General features: G+C 36.7%; 1 protein-coding gene across 1 annotated transcript in view; it reads right to left on the bottom strand.

The window, feature by feature from the left end:
• The window catches only part of LOC136131774 (dimethylaniline monooxygenase [N-oxide-forming] 2-like), a 58,623-nt gene that overhangs the window by 18,581 nt on the left and 27,505 nt on the right, over positions 1-12,537 (bottom strand). Inside the window, 3 exon segments of the mRNA XM_065888548.1 lie at positions 6-168; positions 2,194-2,309; positions 2,312-2,381. Coding sequence (XP_065744620.1) covers positions 6-168; positions 2,194-2,309; positions 2,312-2,381 — 349 coding nt within the window.

Raw genomic sequence — 12,537 nt, 5'->3', positions numbered from 1 at the left:
CTCACCTGGAAATGACTCCAGTGGGAGGTAAGGGAGTGTGTGATGACCACTGTAGACCATGACTGCGTCAAAGACAGCACTTTGCTCCTTGCTGTCGCTCTCGGTAACAACCACCCATTGGCTAGTGGTTGAGAAATCCGGGTGTTTTTTCACACTGAGGACGGTTGTCTTGAACGGAACACAGAGAAGGCATCATTGAGAATTACTCTGGCATAACAGGGGCCTTGTCCAGTGCCCTGGGAGTGGAGATGGGTAGAGTGCAATGTCTGATTCCATTTAGGTCCCGTCTGAATCCATTTCAAGCCACTTAAGGCAAAGACTGCTAAGTGCGCCCTGCTGCTTCTTCCTTGGCAGGTGCAACCAAGGATGTGCTTTGTGTGAGAAGCCTGACTCAGCAGTGGTTACCAGTGTTAAGAACTGAATAAGGACTTGAGAGAGACCCAGAAAAAGCAAGACAATGTCTGGGCAAGATACAAAATACATGTTCATCATTCAGGTGATTACACAATCAGTATTTATCAAGAAGCTTTAAAAGTGTTGACCTCCGTGTAGACTGTCTATTAGAGAAGATATTCCATGTGAAGCAGTTTGCATAGCGCCTGGCACAGTGACATCACTCCATGAATGGTAAGTTCATATTTATTATTTTTAAAACATCATGCTAGCAATACACTTACTTCATGATCTCATTTGGATGAAATAATTTATCAGTTCATGATTTTTTAGAATGCCATTTTGCTCTCTGGAGGTTTATGAATTTCTAAAAGTGTACATAAATGTGTGTCTGCTGTATTTAAGAAGCAGTGTCAAAGGAAACAAAGCTTTTCTCACTTCTAGAGGAATGGCATGCTTCCCCTCTTGTTGGCAAGTGTTTGAGTCCCTTATACATGCATTTCAAATTTTCATATATTTTTCAAAATGCTGGGTTGGCAATGTTTGAAGCTGTTCCAATTAAAAAATGTATGTGGAATATTAGTATAAAGCTTATGAAAAGGCTATAAAATGTCTGGGCATTTTCAGTTGAAAGATTCAGATTTGAAGTTCCGGGTAGTATACTCTCTAAAGTACTGTGGATTCTTGCTATTTAAAATGTGGTTTGAGGACCAACCTTCAGTATCACTGAGGAAGTTACTAGAAATGTGACTGACCTGAGCCAGTTCACCCCTCCTCAGGCAACCTGGTGGTTTTCCCCTCCTGGGAGGTCACCATATTAATACAGAACTCAGTGAGGACACCTCCTTTTATAGTTTGAGTTAGTTCCATCATCTTATGGCTGTAGTAACTCAGAGGCCAATAAACAGAAGTGAGTTTTCCTAAGCCCTCTCCAACCTCCAGAAAACAACCTCAGTAAAATCATAAACAAGAGAAATGGAAACTGGGGAAAAACTACATTAGATAGAATGTGATATTTTAATGGTATTTACATATATTGATGTCTATCAAATCAACGATTACAAATTAATATACTACAAATCTGGAACAAAACTAAAGTTACTGAGAAAATGAGCTGTGTTAAAAAAACTAAGTTCCACTAACAGTTATTTATTCAAGGCTATAATTTAAATTTTATTTCCTAGGCACAGTTACTAGTTTTCAAAGTGTAGGTTACTGATAAAAATTCAGGATGTTTAATGAGAATATTGTTTTTTTATCTCATTGATTATTTGTTCTCAAGGAAACACAGGAAAGGTAGTTACAATTGTATTTCAAAATGGTCTGGTTATTCTTTTGTTGCTAAAGAATGCATCAAAAAAATAGCCAAAATGGTTTCTACAGGCTTCTGAGATGAATGGAGAGCTGTGAGTTTATTTAGTACATTTTTCTAAGAAATTTCATTTTTATGGAGACGGTAAGAAAATGAAATAACAATGTGGTATTTTTTTTCATATATCCTTTCAAAGGAAATGAGGCTAGGAGTCCTCAGTGGTTATAGGTATTAAATGCAGTTTCACCGTCAATATAATCATTCAAGTCATTAATTTTAACATTTTTTTCTTCTGTTAATGTATATAATCTATAATATCAGGGGTAATGACACTACTTTTTGGGTTTTCTACTGTGCTGTTGTTTTTCAGAAAATAATTGAATTAGAATGTTTTGTTTTATTCCCAATTTCTTTCATTATCAGAGTAACTTCTCTATTTAAATGTGAGCTAATGTAGAGAAAACCATTCTTTCCCCAAAATACAATACCTGGAACTGAATATATTTTAGTAGATCAAACTTTTTGACAAAAATCCTGAAGTATTCCAGGAGCTTAGAATTGTGCAGGAAGTTTGGAAAATCTTCAGGCATTGGAAGGTCACTGAACAGGACATTTCTTTGCTGGTGTTGGTGATGACAGATTGATAGATACTCGCTAGGCCATCTTCAGTATTTTCCTAGTGAAATAAAAGAGCGATAATCCTGTATTAAAAAAAAAATCCCTTGGTTTCCTACTCTTCTTCCAAATCTAACCCCTGCGTGACATGAACCTCTTTCATTGCTGTAGCGTGATTGAAATGTCTGCCTGATGAGGTGCAGCATATGTGCTTCATCATCCTATGTGATATGACCTGGCTGGGGCCTTCCAGTGTTGCTCACTGGAGGGGCTGTTGCCATTGGTGGGATCGGGAGTGGGGGCAGTCCTCCTTCTGACACATTGCAGGATATTTAGCATCCCAGAACTCTACCTGTTTAATGTCAATCATTGTGACAACCAGCCCTCTTCTGAAATTCCCCCTGGGGAGGAATTTCTTCCACCTCGTTAGGAACCAATACACCCTGGGACACTGGTCAGAGACTACAATGGAGAATTTCAATTAAAATGAGTACTTTTGGGGGCAGGAAGTTTTTGCATCTTAATTTGAATCCTCCCCCGCCTTTATTTTATGCTTTATGTGAATCAACCTTCCTCAAGTGACACAGGTAAGTAGTATTAATGCCAATCAAATCTTAAACTTGATTCTAAATGTTATCGAGTATGCTTTGGTAAATCAGGAGGCAGCACATGCCATGGTTGAGTTTATAATTCCCTCTGCAAAAGTGCTCTGCGTAATGATTTAATGTTAAATGGTACAAGAGCCAAGTACGGTGATTCAGTGTCTGTGAAATCAGCATGTTATCAAAGAAAGTTTTATAAGAAATCTACATAATGTCGCCCAAGAACTCCTCAACAGATGCTTCTGCATTGCAGGGACTAAGCATAATCCAGGCACACAGTAGTTGCTGTTATGACTCAGTACTGGGGTAGGATATAAAGAAATGGAAAGGCTGTAGGAACTCATAAATTAATTGAAATAAGTTCCTTAATCTTATATAAATGGCATTATGGCCTCTTTCACAGAATAGTAAGTAAAGGAAAGTAAATATTCAACTCTAATCCCACCACTGCAATAAATCAGCTGTATATGTTGCTCTCTCATCCTTATTCACAGAAAATCATTACTTTCCTGCCAAATCTTTAGATCAAGACTCCTTACATTTTTGCAACACTTGAAAGAGGCAACCTGGACTAGCAGAAGGAGCCTGGTCTTTGAAGTTAGACACAGGTTTGAGTTCATCTCTTTCAAACTGTGTGAGCCTGGACCCGTCAGTACCCCTGAGCTTCAGTCCTCTCATCTGTAAACTAGGGAGGTGCTAGGTGCTCAAGAGTATTGTTTATTGTTACTGAGGAAGCGGTACGCTTCAGCAGAGCTGTCAGTTATACCTCACGGTTCACTACAGTAGAAGAAAGGCAACCAGGCAGCTGCTCTGACACCAAAGGAAGTGATACAAGTACACTCACTATCAAATCTGAGTTTTCTGATATTTCCTTTGCCAGAGGCTGTACTCAGTTTCAAAGAGTTAAAAAAGATTAAACTGTGGAATCTTGCTTCTGTTATCAGCAAAGCTCTTTATATGTATTGGGCTTCACTGTGTCCAAATTTCAGAGATTATCCGTACTAACATGAGTTACCACAGCTAAGATGATGCTTACTCCTCAGATCATGCCATTTAAGAGCAATAAAAAGTCCAAGTTTGTAAAGATCCTTCCTCATACATTTCACACTCTCTCTTTCTTCCTCATTCATTCATCCATTCATTCCCTCGTGTCTACCGTAGGCCAGGAGTCAGATGCCTTTTTTCCATGAGCAAGGTGTTTAACCTTCCTAGTCCAGAATCAGGGCTTAGATGATAACTTTGTTACAGTTTTAAGTGGCTTGGTAAAAATTAGATTAGGGTACGCCAGCTTTCTGGGTGATTAATTTGGTGTGGTGTTATTATTAACTGTATGTACATATTCGAAGGCAAAGGGAGTTTGTATTCGAATCTGAAGTGCTTTCTGTCTCATATACAAGGATACAGTGATCTGAACTCTGGATGAATAAATCATGGTATTTTTATTTTCAAACACTAGCTTCAAATTGCATAATACAGTTGTCCCTTAATATTCACAGGGGATTAGTTCCAGGACCCCTTGTGGATACCCACATCCATGGATGCTCAAGTCCATTATATAAAATGGTGCAGTACTTGCACCTATGCAAGTTATGTAAGGCAGAATCCTCATTTTCTCCTGTAAAATGGGGTTCTTCAGTTGTTCCAACATTAAACAATCATTATGAGGCTTTGATGAGATTAAAGTGCTTAGCACAATGCCTGACTCTAAATAACTGCTCCATCCATGTTTGCCTCTATTGCCATTATTACCGCTCACTAGAGTTAGTCTTACTAAACCCGTCATAGTTTTAAAACAGCTAAACTAAGATCGACTGTTACACTAGAGCCAACATGTTAGTTTTTTCAAGTGCTTTAAATTGGCTTTAAAATGTGGTTGGCTCCTCTATCAGGTCAATCTTAAGGGGAGTGAAGAGAACTGGTTTGATGTCTCAGCCCCTACGGTAATTTCAGAGCCAGGGCAAGGCTTTCCTTTGGGGATTTTACTTGTGTAATTTGACACAATTGATGATGACATCACAATTATTCTTCTGAAGATCAAGTAATAATCTTTATCATTGGGTTGATTGGTATACAGCTGTGAAAAAAAAAAGCTTTGTGCTCCTGTGTGCTTCTTCCTGTGTTGGCTGAAGGAGATGTCTATATGTTTAGACAAATCTGGCTAAAATTGAGTTTGCCCAGGGTTATAAAGGGAAGATGATTCTTATTAATAAACAAATGTATATCAACTATACCTCCTGTTCAGGCCCTGAGCTTGGAGTTAGGGATAAGATGTAACCAGGACACACAGCTTCTATCTTTATGGAGCTTACTGTTATATTGAATTAAAATCAATTTGGACTTTGAAGATGGAAAGTGGAGACAGAATAAGATGAGAGGCTTTGCTCAACCAAGTCAAGGACAGGAGACAGTTTTCAAAACAAATTTAACTCACATATTTACTTAAACTACAAGCACTGCCTAAAAATGTTAGTTAAGCACAAATACAGATAAATAGCCTGAATTTCCTAGCAAATAGAATTTGCTACAATTTGCTTGTTTGAGATAAATGGTCATATGATAAGCATTTTCTTAATATAAACTTTTCTGAAGGTCAGAAGACTATATAGCAAAACCAAGTTAGTTCAGACAGTACTGATTTGGAATTTATGATCTTTTGATTATAGGCTGGACTGAAGTTTATCTTTGACTGTATAAAAATAAAAAGCTGTAAAAACTAAATTAAGTTTAAGAAAGACTATAAGGCTAATATTTAATCTACTAGAGGGAGCAACTTACAAAGCAAAAATATATTCACTTATTATAAATGTAAATACAAAATCTTATAAACTAGTCTTTTTCATTATGAAACATAATTATATTGACCTCTACCAATCAGTAGTTTGTTCTCATGGCTAGTTACTCTAACCAGTTTGGAAATAAAATTTATTTCTTTGAAAATATTCTGTCATTCCATATTTTCACTCTTTCAGGTGGACTTTATAGCTCTCTGCTCCATTGTTTGTCATAAGTGTAACTGAAACTCTTTTTACTTCCTTGTCCTACAGTTAGAGGCAAAATTGTCATTCCCACATGCTAGTCCATGGACTAGTTGCATTAGAAGAATTCAGGGGAGATTTGAAAAATGTAAAGTGTGAGTAGGTCTGGTTTGGGCCCAGGCATCTGTATTTTACAAGTGCTGCCCAGCTGATTCTTACGCACAATGAACATTGGGAAACACCATCTTTATTAGAGTGTCACTGCATTCTGCCATCTCTCCATTAGGCTGGTACTTCCCTGATCTCTGGCCTTGATCACTGACAGAGCCCCCTAATTAAACTCCCTGACTCAGATATTGCCCACTTTCTTCACTGACTTCAGGGTAAACAGTACACTCGTTGGCATGGGACACAAGGTCCTCACAATGAGACCCTGGCTATTCTCTCCAGCCTCATCAGTTATCACTCAGCCACTTTCATCCTTCTTTCCAGCCACATCACACGACTTTCTATTCTGTAAGTGTATCAGGTTTCACAAGCTTCCATACCTTTGCACATACCATTTGCTCTGCCTAGAACACTTTCTCCATATTCATGTACCTGATCTCTGAACATTGTCAAGACAAGTAAAAGCATCACATCCTTTAGGAAGCTTGCCCTATTCTCTGCTGAGTGAGATTCCGTGCTTTCCATAACATTTAGTGTATCAGCCCTTATACATTTGCACTCTGTAAATTTGCTTTAGTTCTACCCCACCAGCCCCCCACCGACACCCCACTGAAAAATGAGCCCATTGATGGCAGGGATGGTGCATTTGGGTCTTTTTAGTACCTAGTACATGCCTGGTGCGTAGTATGCAATCAGGTAATATGTTTGTTGAATGAGTGAAAGAAGTAATGTTAACTGGAAGCTTTTTTCCCTCATTGCAAACAGGACTTAATGATACTAAAATGGATGTTTAATAGTGTAATGGGAATAAGTAAATGGTTTTGCTGATAGTATGCTATAAACTTTGTTTTGTTTTATGCATGAAAATGTTATGATTTTGCTAATATTATGCTATAAACTTTATTGTGTTCATGCAAACATTACATCTTTAAAAATACTAGGGAAAACTAACCAAAGTATATCTTAAACAGCTGGAGAAGAGGCTTAAGAACCATGGTATTTTATACTTGATTGTCTGGAGAGTTACAAATATCTAACATGTTAAATTTAGTTCTATTAAATGGGTAGCAGTGTACAGAAACTTATTGAATTATGCTGTGATAGATTCTTTGGATAAATTTATCTAAGGGAACTTCTGAAAGTAAAACAAGGGTAAGGTAGTTATCTTTTCCGGGAAGGAAATGGCTCTTTGTTCTAAGCTAGTTCTATATGATGTTAAACTGAACATGCCAGTTGAAACAGAAGAAAGGCTGTGAGGCATAGAAAAAAATAGATGAACTATATGTTAAGTCAGTGTGGAAATGGCACCATATGGGAAATTCTATTTGGTGATATCCCATGTGCCTGCTTCACAGTCTTATCTTTCTATTATCAACATTTAAATCAATGACTTTGATGGAGACAAATACAGGTGATCAAATTTGTATATACCCAAAGCATGGAGGCATAGAAACTTGACACAGGATTGAAACTTCAAATAAACTCTTAAAATGAAGTATAGTTGATTTGCAATATTATATTACTTTCTGGTGTACAACATAGTGATTGAATATTTTTATAGATTATACTCCATTTAAAGTTATTACAAAATAATGGCTATGTTTCCCTGTGCTGTACAGTATATCCTGTTGCTTATTTATTTTATACATGGTAGTTTGTGTCTCTTAGTCCCATACCCGTATCCTGTCCTTCCATGCTTCCTCTCCCCACTGGTAACAACTAGTTTGTTCTCTACATCTGTGAGTCTGTTTCTGTTTTGTTATATACATTTGTCTGTTTTATTTTTCAGAATCCACATATAAGTGATAACAGAGTATTTGTCTTTCTCTGATTTATTTCACTAAGCATAATACTACCCACGTCCATCCAGGTTGTTGCAAATGCCAGAATTTCATTCTTTTTAATGGCCAAATAGTATTCCATTATATATATATACCGCATCTTTAACCATTCACCTCTTGATGGGCACTTTGGTTGCTTCCATATTTTGGCTATTGTAAATAATGCTGCTATAGACATTGGGGTGCATGTATCTATTTGAATTAGTGGTTTTGGTTTTTTTGAATATATACCCAGGAGTGTAATTGCTCAATCATATGGTAGTTTTATTTTTAATTTTTTGAGGAACCTCCATACTGTTTTCCACAGTGGCTGTACTAGTATACATTCCCACCAGCTCAATACAAGGGTTCCCTTTTTTCCGCATCCTTGCCAACATTTGTTATTTGTGTTCTTTTTGATAATAGCCATTCTGACTGGTGTGAGGTAATATCTCACTGTGGTTTTAATTTGCACTTCTCTGTAGATGAGCAATGTTAAGCATCTTTTCATGTGCCTGTTGACCATCTGTGTGTCTCCTTTGGAAAAATATTTATTCACGTCTTCTGCCCATTTTTTAATTGGGTTTTATTGAGTTGTATGAGCTGTTTATATATTTTGGATATTAACCCCTTATCAGTCATATCATTTGCAAGTATTTTCTCCCATTCAGTAGGTGTCTTTTTGTTTTGTTGATGGTTTCCTTTGCTGTGCAAAAGCTTTTACATTTTATTAGGTCCCATTTGTTTATTTTTGCTTTTGTTTGTTTTGCTTTAGGGGGCAGATCTAAAAAAAATATTGCTGTGATTCATGTCAAAGAGTGTTCTGCCTTATGTTCTTTTTCTAGGACTTTTATGGTTTCAGGTCTTACATCCATTTTGAGTTTATTTTTGAATATGGTGTAGGGAAGTTCTAATAATTCTTTTACATAGCAAACTTGACAGAAGATTGAAACTTCAAATAAACACTCTTTGACTAAAGATAAAACCAACTAAATAATGTTTAACGTGCACAAATGTGAATTCCTACAAATAGGATTAAAGAATTAGTTTCACAAAGATAGTGACCCAAGTCATCAGTGATTCAAATGAAAAACACCAAGGGGTTTTAAATGATCCCAAGCTTTGTATAAATCATTAGAATTATGTGAGACAAAGCGTGACGGTAAACCAACATAAGTTTAATCTCACTATTTTGGCTGGTTCTAAGACCTACCATCTACCACTTATTAGTCACTATAGGCAAACCACTTACCTTTGGCTTTCTCAGTTTTCAGTTGGAATTAATAATAACTAATGTAGGAGAGTATTGTGAGTATAGAATGAGATAATTCATATGAAAATAATTATATAAATGATAGCTTTAATTTTGTGGATTCTGAAAAAGCTGGTGCAACAGTAAACTGTTTTAGTAGAGGTGTAGCATTCAAACCAAGGGAAGCATAAACTATAGTGGGAATGTGTCAAACGAATTGATTATAAAGTTTTTGAGAGCAGTGATTATGTCTGATTCACTCTGCATTGTCTAAAGCACTGCTAAACACTCTTTGGTTCTGAAAAAAGTATATGTTGTGGAGATAAACTGGCTTGGAACATTGGATCTTGGGGGAGTAACATTTTAAGACAGAAAGTGATATTTTAGATTGAATCTAGAGGAAGGAAACCAAGATGAAGAGACGTTTAGAGACTATTACACAAGGAGTAATTAAAATAATTGAATATATGTAGCTGGGATAAAGACATATTTATATCCAAATGTAAAAAGGAAAGAAAAAACAATGTATATCGGTAAGTTCTGTATGAGCATAGGTACCAGGAACAGTAAAGGAGGCAGAGCAGGTTAGAGGCTGAAGGAAGAACATGCTTTCCTCTCTCAATACCTCAGTAAGGTTATTAATTGTGAGGGCTCAGAAATCCTACAGACCTTCACTTTTATTCTTTTTTCCACTACCTATGTTCCCTTGTGCAAGTTGTTTATCCCAAACGTTAGTTTTGTCTTCATATGTAAGTGAGGATAATCATAACACCTACGTCCTAGGAGTATTGTGAAGAAAACTGAGATGAAGCATGGCAAATGCTTCCCATTGCTGGAGAAAGTGCTAAAATATATGTTAATTACCCACCCTTCCCATGTTCCAAAGCGGCCACTAGGGGGTGCCAGAGAACTGGTAACCACTAGTTTGTTCTCTAAATCTGTGAGTCTTATTTCTTTTTTGTTATATCCACTAGTTTGTTTTGTTTTTTAGATTCCATGTATAAGTGATATAATACAGTATTTGTTTTTCTCTCTCTGACTAATTTCACTTAGCACAATACTCGCCAAGTCCATCCATATTTTTGCAAATGGCAAAATTTCATTCTATTTTTATGGCTGAATAGTATTCCATTGTATACATATACCACTTCTTTTTTATCCATTCATCTGTTGGTGGATACTTAGGTTGCTTCCATATCTTGGCAATTGTAAATAATGCTGCTATGAACATTGGGGTGCATGTATCTTTAATGAATTAGTGTTTTTGATTTTTTTCAGATAAATACCTGGGAATGGAATTGCTGGATTATATGGTAGTTCTAGTTTTAGTTTCTTGAGAAACATTCCTACTGTTTTTCATAGTGGCTGCACCAATTTACATTCCCACTAACAGTGTACGAGGGTTCCCTTTTCTCCACATCCTCGCTAACATTTGTTATTTGTGCGTGTGTGTCTGTGTCTGTGTGTGTTTAATGATAAACATTCTGACAGATGTCTGTATCCTTCCCCAGGTTAGGGTAGTTTATAGCCATTATTTCTTATTTATATTATTATTTTTTAATATTAGATTTTTAAAACATCTTTATTGGAGTATAATTGCTTTACAATGGCGTGTTAGTTTCTGCTTTATAACAAAGTGAAACAGCTATACATGTACATGTATCCCCTTATCTCTTCCCTCTTGCATCTCTCCCCTACCCTCCTTATCCCACCCCTCTAGGTGGACACAAAGCACCTAACTAATCTCCCTGTGCTATGTGGCTGCTTCCCACTAGCTATCTATTTTATATTTGGTAGTGTATATATGTCCATGCCACTCTCTCACTTCATCCCAGCTTACCGTTCCTCCTCCCCCTGTCCTCAAGTCCATTCTCTGCATCTGGGTCTTTATTCCTGTCTCCTGCCCCTAGGTTCTTCAGAAGAATTTTTTCTTTTTTTTTCTTAGATTCCATATATATGTGTTAGCATATGGTATTTGTTTTTCTCTTTCTGACTTACTTCACTCTGTATGACAGTCTCTAGGTCCATCCCCCTCACTAAAAATAACTCAATTTCATTTCTTTTTATGGCTGAGTAATATTCCATTGAATATATGTGCCACATCTTCTTTATGCATTCATCTGTCGATGGACACTTAGGTTGCTTCAGTGTCCTGGCTATTGTAAATAGAGCTGCAGTGAACATTGTGCTACATGACGCTTTTTGAATTATGGTTTTCTCAGGGAATATGCCCAGTAGTGGGATTGCTGGGTCATATGGTAGTTCTATTTTTAGTTTTTTAAGGAACCTCCATACTGTTCTCCATAGCGGCTGAATCAATTTACATTTCCACCAACAGTGCAAGAGGGTTCCCTTTTCTACTCACCCTCTCCAGCATGTATTGTTTGTAGATTTTTTGATAATGGCCATTCTGACTGGTGTGAGGTGATAACTCATTGTAGTTTTGATTTGCATTTCTCTAATAATTAGTGATGTTGAGCATCCTTTCCTGTGTTTGTTGCCATCTGTATATCTTCTTTGGAGAAATGTCTGTTTAGGTCTTCTGTGCATTTTTGGATTGGGTTGTTTATTTTTTTGATATTGAGCTGCATGAGCTGCTTGTATATTTTGGAGATTAATCCTTTGTCAGTTGCTTCATTTGCAAATAGTTTCTCCCATTCTGAGGGTTGTCTTTTCATCTTGTTTATGGTTTCCTTTGCTGTGCAAAAGCTTTGAAGTTTCATTAGGTCCCATTTGTTTATTTTTGTTTTTATTTCCATTTCTCTAGGAGGTGGGTCAAAAAGGATCTTGCTGTGATTTATGTCATGGAGTGTTCTGCCTATGTTTTCCTCTAACAGTTTTATAGTGTCTGGATTTTCATTTAGGTCTTTAATCCATTTTGAGCTTATTTTTGTGTACGGTGTTAGGGAGTGTTCTAATTTCATTCTTTTATGTGTAGCTGTCCAGTTTTCCCAGCACCACTTATTGAAGAGGCTGTCTTTTCTTCATTGTATATTCTTGCCTCCTTTATGAAAGGTAAGGTGACCATATGTGTGTGGGCTTATCTCTGGGTTTTATAACTTGTTCCATTGATCTATCTTTCTGTTTTTGTGCCAGTACCATACTGCCTTGACTACTGTAGCTTTGTAGCATAGTCTGAAGTCAGGGAGCCTCATGCCTCCAGCTCCGTTTTTCTTTCTCAAGACTTCTTTGGCTATTCAGGATCTTTGGCGTTTCCATACAAATTTTGAAATTTTTTATTCTAGTTCTGTGAAAAATACCATTAGTAGTTTGATAGGGATTGCATTGAATCTGTAGATTGTTTTGGGTACTATAGTCATTTTCACAATGCTGCTTCTTCCAACCCAAGAACATGGTATATCTCTCCATCTGTTTGTATCATCTTTAATTTCTTTCATCA

The sequence above is a fragment of the Phocoena phocoena genome, chromosome 1, assembly GCF_963924675.1.
Source record: "Phocoena phocoena chromosome 1, mPhoPho1.1, whole genome shotgun sequence".
In the NCBI taxonomy this organism is placed as follows: domain Eukaryota; kingdom Metazoa; phylum Chordata; class Mammalia; order Artiodactyla; family Phocoenidae; genus Phocoena; species Phocoena phocoena.
Note: the sequence above shows the minus strand (reverse complement) of the source record. Positions and strands in the feature narration are given on the sequence as shown.